The sequence below is a fragment of the Pelodiscus sinensis genome, chromosome 2 (assembly GCF_049634645.1).
Source record: "Pelodiscus sinensis isolate JC-2024 chromosome 2, ASM4963464v1, whole genome shotgun sequence".
Lineage (NCBI taxonomy): Eukaryota > Metazoa > Chordata > Testudines > Trionychidae > Pelodiscus > Pelodiscus sinensis.
The window spans coordinates 57,575,759-57,598,886 of NC_134712.1; the positions used below are offsets into that span (position 1 = coordinate 57,575,759).

At 39.0% G+C, this 23,128-nt stretch overlaps 1 protein-coding gene across 2 annotated transcripts in view; it reads left to right on the top strand.

The window, feature by feature from the left end:
- Positions 1 to 23,128, top strand: part of ARFGEF1 (ARF guanine nucleotide exchange factor 1) — a 164,098-nt gene that overhangs the window by 60,138 nt on the left and 80,832 nt on the right. Inside the window, exons 5-9 of one of the 2 annotated variants that reach the window (XM_006131486.4) lie at positions 14,187 to 14,366; positions 18,337 to 18,610; positions 19,171 to 19,281; positions 19,950 to 20,122; positions 21,961 to 22,091. In XM_006131486.4, the coding sequence (XP_006131548.2) occupies positions 14,187 to 14,366; positions 18,337 to 18,610; positions 19,171 to 19,281; positions 19,950 to 20,122; positions 21,961 to 22,091 (869 nt within the window). Of the gene's footprint in view, positions 1 to 14,186; positions 14,367 to 14,739; positions 14,898 to 18,336; positions 18,611 to 19,170; positions 19,282 to 19,949; positions 20,123 to 21,960; positions 22,092 to 23,128 lie in introns of those variants that run through there. The other variant, XM_075920576.1, reaches the window with a different exon arrangement.

Genomic DNA, 23,128 nt, shown 5'->3' on the forward strand with positions numbered 1-23,128 from the left:
ACTGGATGGAATTTAATTCACAGCCCACGAAAAAAGCTGTGGTTGAATGAGAGAATTGCTGTAGGTAGGGAACATAAAATAGCTAATGAGGTTGGTGGAGGGTGGGGTGTCACGTGGTGCCCTTGGGAGCAATGGGCTTAAACTGCAGCAAGGGAGGTTTAGGTTGGACATTAGGAAAAAGTTCCTAACTGTCAGGGTGATCAAACACTGGAATAAATTGCCCAGGGAGGTTGTGGAATCCCCATCTGTGGAGATATTTAAGAGTAGGTTAGATAAATGTCTATCAGAGATGGTCTAGTCAGTATTTGGTCCTGCCATGAGGGCAGGGGACTGGACTCGATGACCTCTCAAGGTCCCTTCCAATCCTAGTATTCTGTGATTCTATGGTAAAGGAGGCATCAACTTTCTGAAAGGAGGACTTTTCACTAGCCATTTTATAGAAAGATGGAGAAGAGACTAGAAGCCAAAAAGGAGGTTATGCAGGAGCGGAAGATGGGAGGGGTCCTGGACATCACAGAGAACTCTTAACTGCTCCAGAAGGCTGAGGAAACTGAGACAGAGAAGGCCATGTTGATGTTGCATTGTTTTTTCTGGATCTGCATTTTTTATGTATTGTCAGAAGCAGCGGTTCCCAAACTTTGGGGTGTGTTCTCAACAAGGATATCAGTGGGCCAGAGATTCCAAAGAGTGCCACAGTGAAAGGGCAGGATCAGAAGTTAGGATCTGTGTGAGCAGTCTGTCACTGGGAGCAGATTCCCTGCCTGCCTTGCTTGCCCACAGTCCACATCTGCAAAAGCTACCAATTGGAAATTACTTTCCTCTAAGAGGAGGCTGGCAGGAACTCTGTGAGCAGGGAGTGCAAGGCTCTTCCTCAGAATACTCACCCTCCTGCTGGAAAGAGCTCCCTCCTCATCTTGGTCCTTCACTGCAGTTTTGGGACTTATAGCTCTGTCTGCTTCCCCTACTGAACAGAGCCTGGACAGTGGAAGCAGATGGGATTTTGTTGAAAGGATATGGTTAGGAGGGGGACTCTGTTCGGAAGAGATGCTAGTACTCAACAGGTGCATCTTTTTGCTTCCCCATTAACTCTCTGGCCCTTCAGCCTGGCCCGGTTTGCTTCTCCTGTGCAGGAGAAGAGTGAGATGTGCAGGAACTGGGTCCTGGCAGCCACAGCTGTCCAGCTACTAACGGTAGTAGAAGGCTTCCTGAACTGCCATTTTGGTGAGTACACAATCCCTGTGGATACAGAGCACCTCTTCCTGTTGTGCGCTGTAGATACAAGGAGCCCCACCCTTTGCCCCCCTTAAAAAGAAGGGGCACTCATAAGACATGAATCTCCAAAGAGAAAAGTGTGGGAATCTTTGGGCTTCAAGGAAGGAGTAATTTTATAATTACAACATCTCTGTGTTTATATGCTTTCAACTACCACATGCTCCTGGAAAGATAAACTATAAATCAGTGTTTCTCAACCCCCCCCTTTTTTTTTATATAAAGTAACCTCTTTTCAAAAAAATAATTTAGAAGTACCCCCCAGTACCTACAGTTTTTAGACACGCAATTTTTTTCCTCTATCATTGCAACACATTTGTTTAAACAACTTAATCATAGTCGGGTGGACGATGAAATTTTTGGATGTAAAAAGTACAAAAATAATGAAGCATTGTAAAAAATTAATACAAAAATTCAGTTTTCTCCAAATTTCAGTTGTGTTGAAGTACCCCCCCCCCAGACTTCTCTTGAGTACCCCTAAGAGTACTCGTATCACTGGTTGAGAAACACTGCTATAAATACACAAGGTTGTAGCTTTGGGAAAGGCTGTGTTAACAACTGGTGTGTTGTGCAGGAGCCTGCACTGAATCTGCAGGCCAAAGGCAGTGGGACTGCAAGGTCCCACTTCCATGAAGGTGTTGCGGAGTTTGTGCCTACGAACTGCACAAGAGAGGCCAAAGAAAAAACAGTACTGAAGTTTTCCCAGATTAAAGAAAGTTTAAAAGTATAGGGATCCATCATGTGAGAGCCAAACAAAGCAATGTGGTTATTTTCCCCTCAGGGAGAGATCAAATAGAGTATTACAGTTAGTGATGTGTTTCAGTGTGCCAGCTTTGTGATTGTGTGTTCAGGAAATCCATTGTTTTCTTCTCAATACTGCTGTAAACTGCACATGTATTTTGTATTAAAGGGGTTGCCAAACAGCTTTTCTCATAATTTCAGTAGTCATCTAAGGAGTGCCATTAACAGTGGTGCTGGAGAAGAGCATCTCTGCTCCCATGACAATAATCTCCCATGCTGATGAAGCAAAATAGTTAAGGGGACACACTAAAGAATAAAGAATGGATTACATGTGAGCTATCTAATAGATATTTAATAGACATTTCTCAGGCATAGGCTTCCACTGGTGAAGACTCTACTTTCAATGTTAGACCTGTTCATTTGTTGTAAAGGTTACTTGCTTTCCCATTCACTCTCTGTATCTCCCAACTTCCTTTGAGTTCAAACTTCTCTGTTAAACTGTTGCAGCACTGCTGTCGGACTTGTTTGCTCTGCTATTATCTAGAGATGAGTTTTCAGTTCACCACCCTCTGTGACAGTGTGTTCATTTCCTATCCATGCAAGTAATTAATTTTTTCAGTAATTGGAACCTGTTGACCTTCCTTTTATGGTAGTATAAAGGTACTCTGTTCTGAATCTGTTTTTCTTCTGGATCTCTTGGTATGTATGTCAGTTGCCTTGTCTTCAGCCCTACTCTACTTGGGCTAAGGTAGCATTTGTGGTTTGCCTCTGAAATGTTTTCATCTTTGAAATCTGAAATTCTATTCATACTGTGCTGGGTGCCTTTGGCTCTTTCATAGCCACAATTTCCCACAGCTTCATCTGTTAGTGCATGGCTAGAAGAATTTCCTTTGACTTTTCAAGAGACCTTTTCTGTTATTAGTGATAAGCTGAATGATTAAAATGAAACCACTACCTAGTTTGAGATATAAAAGCAGTTAATGATCTATTGGGTGATAAGATTGCTGCAAAGGAATTGTGCTACATATTCAATGACCTCTGTGGATTCCTGTTGGCTTCATGGTTAGTACCTGTAGGAGGAAGAAGGCCGAAATAAATATTTACTATCAATGTATGTTACATTTTGAGACGGTTCATAGTAATATATTCTTCATGTTTCATTCCTAATAGAGTGAAAATAAATCAGAGCAGTTCATAATTGTTTTCAATAGAAGAATAATTTTGAGAGCTAGAAAAAAGATAGAATGACTGGTAGGGATGTCAGTGTGTAGACAACTACATGATTAACCAATAAGATCGGGATTATCGGTTAATCCTGTCGACTACACGCATTTCTCGCGCCCCTAACCCCTTTCCCATTGCCTCTGTTTTAGAGGCAGCAAAGGGTGTAGAGGCAGGAGTAGGTGCCTGTGGGGAGCACTGGATCCACCTGCCTTCCCCCCACTCCTGTGCCGCTACCTCTGAAAGAGGCAGCAGTGCAGAGGGTGAGGGGGCCAGACAGGAGCCAGTACATGAGGGGAGCTGGCCTAACCCGCTTTCTCCTACAGAGGTAGCAGGGTGGAGGTTTGTATAGACAAGCAGTTGGTGACCTGATCTTCAAAAGTATTGAGCACCCAGCAGGTCTCCTTCACTTAAAAAAGAAACTGCTGGGTGGTCAGTAGACATTAGATTGACTCAGGAACTTAGCTTTGGATACTTTTTTTTTTTAAACCTTAAGTATACCAATCTTTGCAGGATTTCTCTTCAAGTTAGTGTTTTCTGTTTTCTGTTTGCCTTTCTGTTGCAGAAAATACCCCAGACAGTTAAACTATGGTAACATAACACTTCTCCTAGACTAAAAGATCTTTTCTGCTGGTCAAATGAAGACACTACTTAGCTTGTCATATCTGATATCACAGTTTATGGGGAGATACTTTTCATAGTGAGTGTTGTTTTGAGAGTTGGGGATGTGGAATGCTACCAGTTAAAACTAAGTAAATGCATTTTATGTATGTTACATTGCGAGAGTTTAACACAATACATATAGTTTAATTTCACAGCTGAGAATTGAATATCAAAATCAAACTAGGATTTTATACAGTTAAAACCATTTTGTAAGAGGAGCTGATACATATCGAGAGGCATTATGGCTAGTTATTTGAAAAGAATACTCCCTCACATTAGGGATGTTAGCGTATAGTCGAGTAAACAATTAACTGATAATTCTGGGCTTATTCTGATAAAAAGGCAGCAGCACAGAGGGCAAAGGGGCAGGCTGGAGCTGATACTCACAGGGAGCAAGTTTTCAAAGCAGCCCCCCATGTGTATGGGCTTCCGCAGACCCAAATGTCCCTCCCTTGCTGCCTCGTACAGAGGTAGTGAGGGAGGGCAGGCAGAAGATGGTGCTAGGGGGAGTTGGCTCAAAAGCTGGTTCTCCCTTCTCTCCCTCAGCACCAGCTCTGTGGTGCTGCCTGCCTCCACACTGCTGCATCTATTAGAGGCAGCAGCATGGGGGTGTAGGGCAGGGAAGCTTCCTCGAGCAGCCTTGGTCTGTGAGAGGCGATCCAAGCTCCCCGTGGACTGAGGCTGCTCTGCATACCATGGTCTGTGAGGGGAGCCAGTTTTAAACTGGCTCCTCTCGCGGACCAGCTCCCGCCTGCCAACCTGTGCTGCTGCCTCTAATAGAGAGGCAGCAGTGCGCGGTGGCAGAGAGCTCCCCGGCAGTGGGGCTGGAGCACACTGGCTGCCTGCTCTACCCCTGGGGACAATCAAATGGCTGTGTTACTTCGAAAGTTTCATGTGGTTACATGACTATTCAGTTACACAATATCTTAACATCCTTACTTACATCTAACAGAGGAGACAGAGGCTAGGAAACCTGATGAACTGATTAGGGTCACTTGTGAAGATGATAGGACAACTTGCTGATTATTGAAAAGTTACTCAAATGAGAGAAAAAATCATTCAGAATTGAATCAAGAAAGAGGTCTGCTCTGTCGATGAATAATTGTGTCATCCTGAATTCTGGTAATAGGACCCAGGATATGATGTCCATGATTCAATATTTTTTTTTCCTGAATAACAAGAACAATTAGGATACATGTTTTTTGTTTCATTATTTGTTTGCTTCTACATTTGAATAATAGAATACTAGGACTGGAAGAGACCTCTAGAGGTCAAGTCTAGTCCCCTGCCCTCATGGCAGGACCAAATACTGTCTAGACCATCTCTGATAGACATTTATCTAACCTACTCTTAAATATCTACACAGATGGGGATTCCACAACCTCCCTGGGCAATTTATTCTAGTGTTTGACTACCCTGACAGTTAGGAACTTTTTCCTAATGTCCAACCTAAACCTCCCTTGCTGTAGTTTAAGGCCATTGCTTTTTGTTCTATCCTCAGAGGCCACGATGAACATATTTTCTCCCTCCTCCTTATGACACCCTTTTAGATACCTGAAAACAGCTATCATGTCCCCCCTTAGTCTTCTCTTTTCTAAACTAAACAAACCCAATTCTTTCAGCCTTCCTTCATAGTTCATGTTCTCTAGACCTTTAATCATTCTTGTTGCTCTTCTCTGGACCCTCTCTAATTTCACCACATCTTTCTTGAAATGCGGTGCCGAGAACTGGACACAATACTCCTTTGCGCTGGTTAGGCCTCAGTTGTAGAGCGGAAGAATGACTTCTCGTGTCTTGCTCACAACACACCTGTTAATGCATTCCAGAATCATGTTTGGTTTTTTGCAACAGCATCACACTGCTGACTCATATTCACCTTGTGATCCACTATAACCCCTAGATCCGTTTCTGCCGTACTCCTTCCTACACAGTCGCTTCCCATTCTGTATGTGTGAAACTGATTGTTCCTTCGTAAGTGGAGAACTTTTGCATTTGTCTTTATGAAACTTCATCCTGTTTACCTCAGAGTTCATTTTGAATTCTGTCCCCTATCCTCCAAAGCAGTCGCAACCCTTCCCAGCTTGGTATCATCTGCAAACTTAATAAGTGTACTTTCTATGCCAATATCTAAATAGTTGATGGAGATATTGAAGAGAGCCGGTCCCAAAATAGACCCCTGCGGAACCCCACTAGTTATACCTTTCCAGCAGGATTGTGAACCATTAATAACAACTCTCTGAGTACGGTTATCCAGCCAGTTATGCACCTACCTTATAGTAGCCCCATCTACGTTGTATTTGCCTAGTTTATTGATAAGAATATTATGCGAGACCTTATCAAACGCCTTACTAAAGTCTAGGTATACCACATCCACCACTTGTCCCTTATCCACAAGACTTGTTATCCTATCAAAGAAAGCTATCCGATTGCTTTGACATGATTTATTCTTTTCAAATCCATGCTGGCTGTTCCCGATCACCTTGCCACTTTTCATGTGTTTACAGATGATTTCCTTAATTACTTGCTCCATTATCTTCCCTGGCACAGAAGTTAAACTAACTGGTCTGTAGTTTCCTGGGTGGTTCTTATTTCCCTTTTTATATATTTGCCCTTTTCCAGTCTTCTGGAATCTCTCCTGTCTCTCATGATTTTTCCAAAGATGATAGCTAGAGGCTCAGATACCTCCTCTATCAGCTCCTTGAGTATTCTAGGATTACATTTCATCTAACTTTTCTAAGTGATTTTTAACTTGTTCTTTTTTTATTTTATCTTCTAAACCTACCCCCTTCCCACTTGTATTCTTGAAGAAATGGTGCTCTTTAAAAATTGAGTATCTAGCTTCAATTTCACAAATCTGGAAATGGTCAAACGGAGACTGTTTTCCCATTTGTCCTTCCAATGATAATGTAGTTTGGAACACAAGCATTAAATGCAATAATAAAGAAAATATGCCATCAGCCTGTAACAAAATATCAGTATATTTATTTTTGTATAGGTTAAATTTTTGTTGTTGTGACGCTACATTTCTTTCTGAAGTTGGTCCGCAAATAGCTAATTATTGTCTTCTGTAAAGATAAATGTGCCAATTAACTAACTAAATCTCGAATAAAGATTTTCTGTGCTTTCTGCATTGTGTATAAACAAATAACCTCTTAGTTGTTCTCGCAGAAAATCAAATTGTGGGACAGGATGCCAGAAGTACTGGGTAGGACTACTTGTGTTCTATGTTTTGCATTTCTGTTGCAGAAAATACCCCTTTAAGGAATAACACTTCTAGACTAAAACAATTTTTCTGTAAGTCAAATTAAGATGACAAAATCTGTCACCAACACACCAATAATGTTTGGTGAGATTTCACTGAGAAGAAACTATGATTTCTCTGTAAAGGTTCATTCCAAGATTTTGAACCACTCTCAACTTCTGTGTGTGGGGTTGTTTTTGTAAGAGTATTAAGCCAAATCAATTAAGCACAAACATCTTTTTATGGTTTCAAGCTAAAGATTAGAGATTGCCCTTTAAAAACAGTACAGGATTAACCTCTCTTACCTGGGACTCTCTAGTCCTGTAACATCCCCGGTCTGGATGGACCACAGATGTCCCAGGACCAGAGAGTCCTGATAGAGCCCTGATCTTGGGGAAAATAAAGCCTTTTCTGAAAGATCCCTTATTCCTTATTTCATAGAGGGATAAAGGATCTTTCAGAAAAGGCTTTATTTTCCGCAAGATCAGCGTCTAGACTGGCGCTTTTTTCCAGCAAAGCTCCGTGCCAGAAAAAAGCGGAAGCCATTTTTATGCTAATGAAGCGGGGGAGATTTAAATCCCCACTTCATTAGCAATTGCGATACGTCTAATTTACATCCCTTTTACGAAAACGGGATGTAGTCTAGACGTAGCCCTCTTGTATATTTTTGTAACTTGTTTCTCCTGTCCCTGGTTATATTTCATTCTAACATAAGCATTAGGTACTTTTTGTGGATTATTAGTATATACATAGAATGGAAGTTGTACAAATCTATAACCAAATATTTAGTTACAGAAAGTTAATTTTTCATGTGGATTACAACTAGTTCAGCAGTAAACATCTAGTTTATTTACTAGATTTAAAATTGCTGCATCTCATTTGGTACTAAGAAATTGATTAAATGAGGATTAGTTAGAGGTAACAAATGTAAAAACATAGAAATGTCTAAAGGTAAAGGAAAATTATTTGGAATTCATAATAGAATATGAGAATCTGAAATGTAAGAATGATATCTGAATATTCCTACACCTGTCTCCAACATATCCCAGAAAATCTGAAGAAGTCTCTCACTAAGAGATGCTCTTTTGCTGATCCCAGCAGAGTTGAGTGTAACAGTTGCTGTCGATTAACCAGAGTGTTTTACTGCCTTTCCCCTGGTCTGCTACTCTGGTGATTTTTTTTCACATCTGAAGCTAATAATGGTTTGAAGCAAGGCAAATAAGCTTTGCATATCCTGAAGCAAGGAGCCTAGTCAAGAAAGTTTTGAGAATCCAGGCTTATTTCTGGTTAAAACCTACATAGCTCACCTGGAGCTGTTTGATAATCTCTCTCTGACTGAGGAGTTGTGTTCTGTCTGAAACCAGAAGATTATAAAGAAACATTGCTGTTTAGAGTTCTAAGGAAAAAAATCAGATTTAAATAAGTACTTCAATAGTTCACTTATCTGGATCTGACCTGAGACTATAAATGGAAATTGACACCCATCGGACTAGTTGTATGACCAGTGTAATAAAGAAAAGATCAAGTCTGAACTCCAGTGCCCAAATATGAAGGAGTACAGGATAGAATTCTCATTTGATCAAGAATTGTGCAAGACCTTTTCATCAAAAAGTAATGATGAAAATGGCACCTTGCTCAATAGAAATCTTCCAGAAAGACAAAATTAACACCAAATACATTGTGAAAACTTATTTTGGACAGATTGTACCTCTGTTTAACAGATGTCTGAGGAGCTTTTTTTATACTTTGGCAACACTTCCATAGCTTTTCAGTCAAGAAGTTTTATTGAATTTTGATTTTTTGAACCATTCATCTTAGTCTAAGTTGTTGGTCTTTAATAACTGAGTTCATAAACTGCTTCTCAGTCAGCTTTTAAATACTAGATAAATACCTGGTTTCAGGGAGAGGACTGAAATTACCTTCAAACATCTCTTTGATCTCTGAGCGGGGGGGGGGGGGGGGGGGGAGAGAATCCTTCCTTAGCTAGCTATTTGGGCAGATCAGGTGCCCTTTTTCCAAGTTTTGTTTGTAGATGATTACTTGAAGTGGACCTCCCTCTAGTGTCAGGTTCTATAGGAAAGGAGGGAGAGTCAGGAATTCAACTGTTTATTTCTTCAGATGTAAAAACAAACAGCAAATATAATCCAGTCAAAGCTCTGATTTCCTCGATATTTAAAAGCACCTTTAAAAAAATTCTTAACTGTGTGTGTGCATCACATGTACTACACAGCATCCAAAAGTGTCTGTACTACATTGAAAGCTTTTACACTTAATGTATTTTATTTTAAGTTAATGTTTCCTTTGTTATTGTGCATTAATAAATTCTCTTTGATATCATACACCTCTTGTTGGTCACAGTATATTTGGCAAAAACATATTTTTGCTTTAAATGTTTTTAAGATTATCTGGAGTAAAATAATCCTGATAGCATAAGTAATTGGCTATTATAGTTTAATGTTCATTGTTATATCTAGAAAACTGTCTCTTTAAAATCTTGGGTTTTTTTCTTTGTTTATGGGACTTTCTTTTTATGAAGTTTTATATAAGAACGTAAGAATGGCCATCTATCTAGCACAGAATCTTGTCTTCTGACAGTGGCCAATGCCAGGTGCCCAGGAGGAAATGAATAGAATATATAATCATCAAGTGATCAATCATCGCTTGTCCATTCTCAGTTTCTGACAAACAGAGGCTAGAAACATCATCCCTGCCCATCCTGTCTAATAGCCACTGGTGGATATATCTTCCATGAATTTTATCTAGTACTTTTCTGAACCCTTTTATAATCTTGGCCTTCACCAGGATGGATTTGATTTAAATCATGGTTTAAATCACTAGTCAGGAAGACTCGATTTATTTGTTATTTTATACATAAAAGTGTATTCTTGTTGGTTGTTATAATCTTAATACATATTCTTCACAACTCAGGAATAGATGTAGGTTCCATTTTTAGAAGGCATACACTATACATTTTTAAACTGTGATTATTCTGAAAAATATTCAGATTAGATTTACAGCTATATCAGCAAATGAATGATTGTTTGGTTATTAGATTTACTGAAGGTAATTGAAGCAGATATTTATGAGGTTTTTGGGAGGTGAACTCTCTCTAGTTCAGCAGGTTAATCATTAATATTTGGAGAATTTTCTTTCCATGCTGTACTAGGAGGAGGACATCATGAGACATTTAAATTGTATTGTTTAACTAAAACAACAACATTATATATTCTGGATTTTTTTTCTTCAACAGAAAACATATATTAACAAAACAAGCATTTGAGATTTTTTTTTTGTTAAATCAGATTTGTTTTTGTTAAAACTGTTTAACTAAAATAGTTAAATATATTTTTTCTAAAAAATAAAAATTAAATCGACTGTCAGCCAGGTCAACACGAGAAATGCAGAATATTGGCTACTGCTGCTAACTCAGTCGTCCTCACCTTCATATTCCTGTTTGTTCATAATATGGAAAAAAAAAAAAAAAAGCTTTCCTGCTTTCTCAGATTGCAAATGATTTCTCAATTTGGAATGAATTAGTCCAAAGGAAGAAAATATTCTTTCTATGCTGGCAGAAGAAGCTATTAGTATTTAAAAGTGAGACTATCACTTCAACAGTCTTTGAATCCAAGTGTTTAAGTAACTTCCAGGTCACTGGTGTGACCTTTCTTTAAAACATTATCAGCAAACATATATTTCTTGAATGGTTCACCCTTAGCTTTGAAGTTTATTATTTTGGCATTATGGCTTATTGAGAATATTTGCAAGAAAATGAGCTGGAGATAGTGCTTATACCATTTGTTTTTTAATGCTTGTTATTTAACTCTGCATATTTCTCTTTTTAAGATCTCATTTCCTTCCAAATTTCAACAGAATCAGCAATAAAACAGCTGCATTTTGTTCAAGGCTTCAGAAATAAGCTTTAGCATGTGTGCAACATTTCTCTTAAGCACAACGTTGAGAACTTTGGCTGGCACAGTGCTATCTATTTTTTCCACAATTTTGTTCACAAACTTATCAGATTAGGTCAGTTCTTGGATAGTGCTTAAGAGTCCACTACTGAGTTCCAATGTACACCTTGTGAGAAAATTAGCTTTGTTTCTTTCACTTTTTTCAGAGCAGTGGCTGTAGCGTGGTTGTTACAGTAGTATTTTGCAGTTTCAACAACGTTCGCCTTTATTTCTGAAACCTGGAACTCTGTTGAGGAGGTGCATCAAATGAGCATTGTAACCGTATGTTATTAGCTTGGGACTCCCTTCTCAATTTCTTCTCATTGTGGAAACATTTGCACCATTGTCAGTGACCAAGCTGAGTATGAGGCATTTGAATTTTTTTCAGTTGTAGCTTTTACTACTACTACTTGTAATCAGTGCTTTTTTTTATAATGGTACTACCCGGTACGCAGTACAGGCATCTACAGTCAGAGCTCAACATCTTTTCTCCTGGAGTACTGGCACCTTTTTTTTAAAAAAAAAAACAACAACAAAAAAAGCACTGCTTGTAACTAGTGTGCTGCGTGAACATTTCCTGATGTATCAGTTGTTTCTGTAAGGAAGACATTCCCTTCTTCTTTTGTCACACAAGCACATACGATAGGATCATTGTGGATGGACATTGCTCCACCCATTAAGACTCAGGTTAACAATTATACCCTCGAGACTTTTTGCACACTGCTCAATTTCTCTTTCATATACTTTATCCAGCAGCCTGCAACCTCTGCTCTGTTGGGTGGACTGTATCCTGGTCTTAATGACTGAACCGTGTTAATGAAATGTGGGTTCTCAATCATATGGAAAGGCAAGTTTATTGCATAAACAAACCAGGCAATTTTTTCATCAATTACCTCTTTCTAATCTGCTGATTTTTATCACTGACTTAACTATGGTTGATTCTGGATGATGGAGATATTTTTCTTTTTTGCGACAAGTGATATACTGTGGCTGTGTGACATACATGATGTGACTAAAACACTATCTTTGGCAGATAACTCTGAAACTGTAGAAAATGATGGTGATCTTGAAGGTCGATAGTCTTCAGAATCCTGTATCTTGAAGATGGACCCCCCCCCAACAAAATAAATCAATACAGTTATTTAATTATTATTACCAGAGTGCTCATTTAATATTACTCTTTGCATTCACTGATAGTACAACTTTAAAGGTGAAATTATAAAAGGAAGATTGACCTATTTCAGTTATTAATTTTTTATCATAATTGCATCATAAATGATAGTACCATAGAGAATGAGAATTCAAGAGTAGTCTAGAAGGAAGACAGGCAGTCCTTAGAAATAAGTATGAAATAAAGCTTACCAACCTGAAGATCCTGAATGTTCAAACATGTTCCTTCCATCATCTTCAATGCAGCTTCTTCCTGAAAAAGGAATACTTATCATAATGTTGTTTCATATGGGCAACCAGGCTTTGCATTTCTTAGTCGTATTGTTTACATTTTGCACGCTTGCCTCTCTTACCCATAGGAAGAGGAACTTCATTAAAATATTCCCAAACTGAGTCTATTTTACAGACTGTTGCCATTATACATTTTTCCTTCTGGTGAGAGAATCGTATGGTAGTTCTCAAATCAGTGAAGGCTACACTGAGAGAATCCTCAAGACCTCTGGAATATGCTGTTCAAACAATTTCACTTTTGTTTCTACTGCCTCTCCTTTCCTCCCTCATATTTATCTCCAGACTGCTTCTCCTTGTCCCAATCTGTTCTGCCCCCAACAATCATTTGTTCATTGAACTTTTTGAAACATTGCACTTTTAGAAAGAGGTAAGGGATTGACTTTTTCATATAAATTTGCAGAGGGACAATGGGGTTGAGGTCTGTTAGTTCTCACCACTCTATATTTGTTTGTTTATTTAAAACATTTTTGCTGTTAACAAGCATGTTATCTCTGGAGACACAAATCCAGGCCTATATCATATCCTTCCCCTCTTAGTCATTTCTCTTCTAGACCGAATAGCCTTGATATTTTTAGTATCTCCTCATATGGAAGGCATTTCATACTCTTCTTCATCTTTGTTATATTTCTTTGAACCTTTTCTGGTTCCATTGTATACTTTTTTGAGCTGGGTTGACCAAAACTGAATACAGTATTCAAGGTGTGGACGCATCATGGTTTTACATTAGTGACATTCTTTTTTCTGCAATTCTCCTGATGGTCTATAGTGCATGGTAGCCTTGTTGATTGCTGTTACACACTGAGTAGAAAGTTTCAGGGAACTGTTCTTCCAAGATCTCATCCTTGGGTGATGACGACAAATTTCAAAGTGATCATAATATATGTCTAGTTGAGATTATTTTTTCCAAAATGTATTACCGTGTTTGTACTTTGGCGCTACTCTACATTTGTTGCCCAGTCACTGAGTTTTATGGGTGTAATTTCACACAATTTATTTTGGTCTTAACTATTTAGAAGAATTTTGTATTGTCGGCAAATTTTCCTGCTTCATTTTTCACCCCCTTTGTAGTTCATTAATAAATATGTTGAACATTACAGGATGTAGAACAGATCCCTGGGGACCCCTGTTGCTCACTTTCTTCCACTATGAAAACTGATCCTTTTTTTTCCCCCCCTATTTTCCAACCAGTTACTAGTCCACAAGAGGACCTTCCCTCTTATCCATTGTTACTTAGTTTCTTCAAGAGCCTTAATCTTGTTGAGTAAATGTTGCATATGTTCTGCAAAGTCATAAGGTGGATGTGGAGTGGAATGATAGTTGTAGTTTGGTGCAGTGGGCTTGGACTCAAAACTAGGGCTTTTATTCCTAGTACCGCCACAAACTTAGAGCAAATCTGTGGCTCAGTTTTTCATTTGTAGAATGGTTACAAGAATACTTCCTTATGTCACAGTGGGTGTTTAGATAATTGGATTGAGTATGGTGTACTTAGCTATGACTTGATAAGTACCATAGAAAACGTATCACTAAACAAGAAGCGTAAATACATCTGTGTACCTGTTTGTATATAAAAATGTGCATCAAAAATATTTTAACTAGTTTAGTGCTTCAAAAGAAAGTTCTAACTTAATATGTTGTTTTTTTAGGCTTTACTCACAGCAGTAACATCTCAACACATAGAAATTCATGAAGGAACTGTGTTACAGGCTGTAAGAACATGTTACAATATCTATCTCGCAAGCAAAAATCTCATAAATCAGACCACAGCCAAGGCCACTCTCACACAAATGCTGAATGTTATATTTGCACGTATGGAAAATCAAGCAGTGAGTATCCTAATATTCCATATGTAGAAAATAGTTCTTAAAAGATCATTTTAATTATAGACTTTGAGTTGTCCATACTATAAGTTTGCATGGCATTTGTAATTTAATCCTCACCTTTTCATTCAATAAATACCTACTTAAAATTGTTATGATATTTGATCATTCAGATTGTTCTTTGATATTTTGGTATGTAAACTAGCTGATTAATTAAAAAAATTAAAGCAGAAATGTTACTCATCTATTTGGAAAACTGGAAATGGATTTTGGGCTTTGTATCGTAGTGAAGTGCAGGTCATGAAGTACAAACTACAACACATTGTCTTCCAGAATTTGAAGTAGAATGAATGACTCCTGAATCTCAACATTCCTCTGGTCTGAGCAAATAGCTGTGAAACCCACTGGTGTGTCACATCCTCCTCTAGCTGTCAGTTTACGCAGAGGATGACAACTTTCTACGGCTATCAGTTACTCCATTAGCTCAAGTGTCAGAGGTCTTAAGGATCTAAAAATTCAGTCCTGCTTCTGAACCATGTGGGTATCAATGTGATTCTACATTATAGCATTTAGTTTTTTCAGTTTGTTTCTTTAAAAGCCTAGGTAATTACACACAAAAAACACGGTACAAAAAGAATGTTACGGTTGAAAAGTCAAACTTTCAGAGATTAAGAAATGGCAATTTCACCCTGCCTTGCCTTGGGCACATGCTCTGTGACGGTCCTTAATAACATGGTCACATAGCATTTTTTTCTACAGAAAACCTCCTCCATTTGGTGTACAAAGTATAAGATGCTCTGGCTGAATCAATTACGATTATGTAGTGAAAGAGACTATTGTAGGAACCCTATTGTAAAATTTTGAGGATGTGTAGTGAATCAAACAGACCTTGTAGAAAGAACATATGGTGCCCTGGTTAAGACAGTTGAATGCCACCCGGAGGAATTGGACTCTGTCCTAGTTCTGCCACAGAATTCCTGTGATATTAGGCAAATAATTGTTCATAGTTTTCACTAGCAGTGACCTTTTGAGTATCTAACCTGAGACCCTGAACATTCATTAAGGAGAAAACAAAATAATTGAATAGCTGCTCTTTAACTGAGCACCATCCATACTGTGCAATGACTAGGCAGGGATTCTGTGGGGGTCGGGACTATGTGATCGCTTATTTAATGACTGTATCATAATGCATAAATGTAAGGGGGCCAAATTAAGAGTGCATAAGCAATCTTAATTCTGCCATTTTCTAGCTTATGAATGCTTGACTTTGCAAACTTGATGATCTTGTAATGTGCATAATAGTCACCTATAGAGTACTGCCATTGTTTGTTGGGAAAGTGAGAAGCTGAATTTGCTGCTTCTTGTGCCTCATTCTCTGTGCTACTGATAGAAAAGGGATTAATAAAACAAAGAAATGTTTGCTTAATTGCCTCAGGAAGCAGAAGGAAGATCAGACCCTAGAAATGCTCATTGATCTTTTCTGAAGGGACTGGTATTTTTTCTTTTAGTTTGTAGCCAGAAGTTTCCTTTCAGGTGTGTTGGTCATCCAATGATGGAAATTCATTAGTTTGCTTATTAGTGTTTGAAAAGAAACTGCTTATCAATACATAGTATGTCTGCAGTCAAATACTATTGTTACTTCAAGAAATAACTGAGCCATTGAGCACTTATATGAACTGGCTTTTAGGTGTCAGTTACATAATTATAGGTAGGGAATGACATTTTAGACACATGCTACCATAAGATAAAACTAAACACCGATGCTGCCTTACTGAGGTTCAGAGGAAGCACCACTCCTGGATTTAGAATCAGGTTGGGAGAAATAGGTCCTTACTTCTTGCATCAACGTTGGCCAGTTAAATGAGCTTTGTTCCCTTTCTTTCCCTTGCTGGGAAAAAGGACATCATTCCTTACTCCTTTTTCAGGTTGACCATAGGAAGGAACACTTCCTAGTCTCATCTTTCTTTTTTGCTATTGATATTGTTTCACTCCTCAATCCCATTTCAGGGAATGGATGACCAGTGCTCAGAGGCAGGCCTCTACTTCCTTGTTTGTTGAATTCACTCACCAGTGCTAATCAGGAAAGAGCAGTGTTGTGTTCTCACTATGGCTGTCATTAATATGTATGCTCTCTCATGCATATTAAGTTGCTTAAAAGAAGACTTCATATGCCAGGGAAGGTCTACATTAACATTCCATAAATGAGGGGTTTCTCTACATTCTCCATACTCTTTGTACTCTCCATTTGAATTAAACTGATCTTCTACTTCAGATCTTGACTCTTGACACAGAGCTCAACCTGTTTTTTTTAAAGTGATTACAAACAGGCAATTATTAAATCAGTAAAAAGGGGACATAATTACTTAAAACATGCATTGTGCCATAAAGAAATTCTAGGAACTGAAGATTTTGCTTATAACCAAAGAGTCTGGGATAGAGACCATTTGCTGCAAAATATAGGTTATGTTCTGTTTGTAAATAATTGTAATATTTTAAAAATCTTGGTTAATGGTTATAACATTTAGACTCAGAGGGCAGTACTAGTTCTGGACTTCCCATGGTGATTCTATCCCCCAAAAAGCAATACAGGCAGTCCCTGGGTTACGTACAAGATAGGGACTGTAGGTTTGTTCTTAAGTTGAATCTGTATGTAAGTCGGAACTGGCGTCCAGATTCAGCCGCTGCTGAAACTGATCAGTTTCAACAGCGGCTGAATCTGGACGCCAGTTCTGACTTACATACAGATTCAACTTAAGAACCCCAGGCATCCCCAAGTCAGCTGCTGCTGATACTAATCAGCGGCTGATTCCAGGAAGCCCGGGGCAGGGGCTTCCTGTAGTCAGCCACTGGTCAGTTTCAGCAGCGGCTGACTTGGGGACACCTGGGGCAGAGCAGCTGGGATGCTGCTGGGTTGGTCCAGTAGCGCCGCTGCTCCTCGGCGCTACTGGACCAACCCAGCAGCACCCCATCTGCTCTGCCCCAGGCGTCCTGATTCAGCCGCTGCTGAAACTGACCAGCAGTGGCTGAATCAGGACGCCTGGGGCAGAGCAGCTGGGGTGCTGCCGGGTTGGTCCAGTAGCGCCCAGAGCGGCGCTACGGGACCAACCGGCAGTGCCCCAGCTGCTGTACCACAGGCATCCGGAGCAAAGCCGCGGAGCACGGGGGCAGCGGAACAGCTCAGACGCGTCTGGGCTGTCCGCTGCCCGCGTGCTCCGCGGCTTTGCTCTGCTTTGCTCCCCGTCCCCCTGGTCTGCAGACCAGGGGGACGGGGAGCAAAGCGGCGGAACACGCGGGCAGCGGACAGCCCAGACGTGTCTGGGCTGTCCGCTGCCCGCGTGTTCCGCCGCTTTGCTTCCTCTCCCTGGTCTGCTGGAGACCAGGGAGAGGGCCCCGTTCGTAACTGCGGATCCGACATAAGTCGGATCCGCGTAACTCGGGGACTGCCTGTACTGCTATTAAAACACATTTTTAGCACTATACCTCTTTCTGTATTTTCAGTCCTTCTGCTCTCTTGTAGAGTACTGACTGACATGGCTGTTCTCCTTGGAAGTCCGTCTTTGTTCAGTCCCACCCCCAGAGTTCTGCTCCAAGACTTCCCACAACCTGTTCTTATCCCTCCTGCAGGTGTGGTTTAGTCACCTGATCTACCTGTCAGCACTCATCTCCACCACCTGGAGAGGCAAGCTCAGTGTGGCACAGGTAGTGTAGTTTAGCCCTAATCCTTTTAAAGGGCAAGCTCATCCTGTCACAGCAGGTATACAAATACAACATAAAAGTTGATTCACAATGTAGCGTGATAGGATGTAAATAGATACAATAAGATAATATTTGAACATTAACTGTTTACTAAAGATACGATTTTATTATCCAGTACAAATTAAAGTATACTACTCATATTAAAGTGTTTTTTTCAGTTTATAATCAGCATTTTGTTTTTAATTAAATGCGTACTAATGAATACCTAATCTGTTTCTAGCTGCAGGAAGCCAAACAGATGGAAAAGGAACGACACCGACAACAGCACCATCTACAGCAGTCACCCGTAAGCCATCATGAATCCGAATCGCCTCAGCTGAGACATCTTCCAGCACAGACAGTCGATCAGCTACCCCAAGAAAATGAAGAACTTGATCACAGCACAAATGATGTGGACAAGAGCCTTCAAGAAGACACTGAAGCAGAAAATGGATCGGATATTTCTAGTGCAGAAAATGAACAGACAGAAGCTGACCAAGCTGCAGCAGCAGAAAGTAATCATTATGTGATTCAGTCTTAGTGAGGAGGAAGAGGTTGTGGAGTTTTGTGGTACTTGAGGGCTGAGCAACTTCATGGAAGATTGTTCTATTTCCAGTTAGTAAAAGATAGTTAAGAGTAGTGTGCAAATAGCAGTTGCTCTTGCTATCACTCAACATTTTATCTTTATAACATATTTTAGTCACAAATGAATTACATCTGTTACAGTCATCACAATCTAGATGCATGCTTGCATCCAGGCAGTCAGTAATGTGGAGCCACATATTGCAAAATTGGAACATGTCAGCCTTGTTTTTTACTGTAAGCCCATTGAAATATTAACATATATTCTTTAAGTATTTTTCACAGTTAGCACTTTAATTTTCTCTCAGTGTGATTAATGTACTCCTCTCTCCTTCGCTTACCTAACCATATTTGGGTCTTCTTACCTGTAATAAGAAAAGTATATCTGACCATTCAATACTGCTCTCTTGTTCTCAGTTTTTCAATATACAAAATTGTATTTAAAACTTTATTGATTTTGACTTGTTAATATGTTTCCTGCTTTTTTTTAAAGCTCTATCTAAAAATGATGTGGGAATATATGGAGAAAATAATGAATGTGAAGAAAAGGCACAAGATATTGTACAGAGTATTGTGCAGGAAATGGTGAACATAATAGTTGGAGGTATCCTACTTTTTAAAATTTACATACTGCCAGCTTAATTGTGCAATCACTTTTGCCTAAGCAGTCATTAAGGATTCCTTTCACGTTTCTTTATGTTTAAAATAAAATACAATTCTAAACCACTTTTATTCTGTCATGTTTATTCTGAGGTAGTCTTTCAGCTGGTCCAGTTTAAACTGCACCATTTAACAATAAAATGAACTAAAGTGAGGCTTATTGCTATTTACCTTGACCAAAGGAGATTTTGTTAGGTGTGATAATTTGATTTAATTTACAGCGATAATCAGTTTTTCAGCTATCTGGCTGCATTTATATCTCCACTTCCATTTTGTTTCTACACTTCTGAGATCTTTTCAGCAGGTTTCTTCTTAAGACCATTAATGAAATCTAAACATTCAATTTTTTTGTTTTTTGTCTGAAATTGTATTAAATTCTATTCAAATTCATTGAATAGTTTTGGTATCCTGTAAAATGCAGTTTTTGGTGAATTAGTGAATTTACTATTTACTGAAAAAGGGCACTCAACTTTTTACAGCAGTTACTGTCTGATTGGGCCCTACGCTGCTTTTTAAATGAGCGCACTGAACTTCTAGTTGACGTAGTGTAAAAAAAAAAACCTTTCAAATTTTAAATATAAATATTTTACTTTGTATCCTTTCTCCCCTTAGATGTAGAAGGGATTGCTGAAAGTGGAAGTGCTGATGGCACAATTGGAACTTTAGAAGACGGCAGTGACAGTGAAAATATTCAGGCAAATGGAATTCCAGGGACTCCAATCTCTGTTGCATATACACCATCTTTACCTGATGACCGGTTATCTGTCTCTTCCAATGACACTCAGGTAATAAAGGAAATACAAGTTGAAGCATGTAAAGAAAATAATAATCTTGGGTTTTTTTAAGAGAGCTTGCTTACTTTTGTGCAGACAATGTGTCTGTATATGTATATTTTAGATTGCGTATGTGTGTATCTTTCCGCATGTCCATTGTTCAGGTAAGAGTGAGAGCTATGAAATTTGGCGTGCAGCTTTCTCTTCTCCTAACTTAAAGCAAGGTCAGGGTGCCAGGACAACTGGAAGTCCCGGGAAAAGGATAGTTTTCCATAACATACAAAGGGAGGGGCTGCTGTTCAGAGGGACATGATATCAGAGTGTCCACTGGGGCAGTGAGCCTGCAAAGGAGAGCTATCCTGCAGAGTGTCCACTGAGGGCAGCCATACCTCCAATGCAGTGGCCAGCAGAACTGAGGCTGTGCCATCTTGCCTGCCAGAATATTGCTAAGTAGCTCCCTCTTTCCAAATCCTTTCCCTCCCGCACACCCCTTAGCTGCAGCACTGGAGCGGGGAGAAAAAAAGACCATTGGCAGCTGGGGAGGGTCTAGATGGGGATAGAACAAGCCCCTGGCAGGGTGGGAGGACATAGGAAGGAGAGAATAGACTGATAGTGGCCTGAGTGGAGAGGGCTTTTGGGGGAAGAGAACAGGCCCCTGCCCTGAGACTCTCCATTTACTATATTCTTCCTTGACTACTATTTAAGACTGTTACAAGTAAGTTATATGCAAGACAACTAACGTTTTCACTACAGATGCTCAAATTATAACACAGAATTTAACTTTCTTTGGCTTTATATAAATATGCCATAAAGGACACACATCTGTTCTAGGTGCTGCTTCTGTAACATAAAAATACCTTCAGAAATGTTGGAGAGTTATCAGTACCAATGTATACAATCCATTACTACCTCTGCTTGTACTATTCTCTCTTGTTTTCAAATGTTCATTTAAAAGCAAAACAAAACAACCACCGCACCCAACAGTATGCCCAAATGGTGGTAATTTGATATATGTTATACATTAAATCTATGATTTGGAGGATTTGATTTCGAATTTTCATTGGATAGGATTATTTTCATGCTCTACTCATTTTCTACAAAAGCTTAAAATGAATAGCAAAAAATAAAAGAACTCTCCCTATCTTGCATTGGATTAAAAAAATGCTATATGGGCACAGAGGTATTGGCAGTTTACTATGTGTACTAGTTTAAAATATATTCTTTCCAACCCTAATTATGTTTTAATATTTAAAAGATGCTGTTCTCTTTTAGTTGCACAGCATTTCTCTGATAAAACTTACTGTCCTGTACAGAAAGCAAAATGGCATTCATAGCCTCACCAGGAGTTGGTAAATAGAAAAAAGCGAATATTTTACTTTAAAAGTTCTTACCGTCCACTATATATAAAGACTATAAAAATACATTATAAATTATGCCAAAGGCATTGTTTTTGTGTAAATACTCTCATGTAACCCACTAGTACAGTTATAGTTGATGTCATTTCTTTTCTTTCTAAAAGTTATTCTCTTGAAGCCCTGAATGAGGGCAATAGGGTCTCAGTTGTCATCTACAAATTTGACCTTCCACCCTTTATTTATTAGCTCTGACTTAACACCTTCGAGGATGACACTTTAACTTTACTGAGTTGGCAATTTGTTTAATGTTTTGTTCAGGTCCATTTTAACTAAATTCCCAAACTATGTTTTTAAAACTTAGTCTGGAGACCATAAAGTATATTTAAAAAGTGTTTATCTTTTCATACTATCTTAACTTCTTGTTGCTAGGAGGTAAGAATTTCTCTCCATGCTGCTAAAGCAAAATAAAATTCTGAAATATGTCACCTTCTTTAGGAATCTGGAAATTCAGGGCCTACGCCTGGTGCTAAGTTTTCCCACATTTTACAAAAGGATGCCTTCCTAGTATTCAGGTCACTGTGTAAACTCTCTATGAAGCCACTGTCAGATGGACCACCAGATCCAAAGTAAGTCAACAAGATTTCCTTTTATGAAATAGATGCTAAAAAATGAAAATGATCACAAATGATAAGGGTCTTCAGCTGTTGAGAAACAAGTAGTTAACAATTTTGACAGAAAAGCCTCATCTTCTGTAAGTTTCCATGGAGGTGTACTATATTTTTAATATATCTTTTGTATGTTAAATGGCAGTATCTTTCTTTCTGCTCTATTTGTTGGTAAGTTTTAACCACTTTACATGGCTTTTAAGCCTATGCTTTTCTATCTAGTCATATTATATTGGCAGATTAACTCATTACCTTTTAATTACAAAGCACATCAAAACTATAGTGTCTAATGTTTGATTAAAGGGTTTTTAATGAATGAAAGACACATTTTATTTGTAAGTTTCTGTTACTCCTTCTAGATTGTTGCAACTTGTGAATAATATTATTTCCCTAGACAGTAGAAAGAAAAATAAACTAATCAAAATTCAGATTGTTGTCTGGGAATTAGGGCATATGATTCTCTAAGGAATACTTCGCCAAGTAGTGTCCTTTTATGCGCACACATATGTACTCTACACTGGAGATTTTCATCAGTAATGTCTGTAGGGTTACACCTGTGCCCTAGATATTCTCCTGATGTGATATAAAGGTATGTAGGTAGGGGATGAATTCATTGTCATTCCAGTTCCACATCTTGAGATAGTGTGTCATGTTGGTCTTTAGCTACCAAAGCAGATTTCTACCTGTCTTGAAAAATGACGTGATCCAGTTCTAAGGTGCCTATACATGGTTCCTCATCTTTCAATCTCCCTTCCTTGAAGTACACTCAGAGTACACCCAGCAATGCCCCACCATAGTCAGCTTATTGGAACATGTGGGTCCCTTATGTTAACGAGTACTATAGGGCCCTATGTCATAAGCAGGGACATCAGGAGTAACAGCCCACTGTCCTTTGGTCCTGCTCCACAGCAAGATCTTACACATGAGCGAGAGCCAGTGGAGGAATAAGGAACACCACTTTCCCATAAATCCTTCTCCTGACTAGATGAGATGATCCT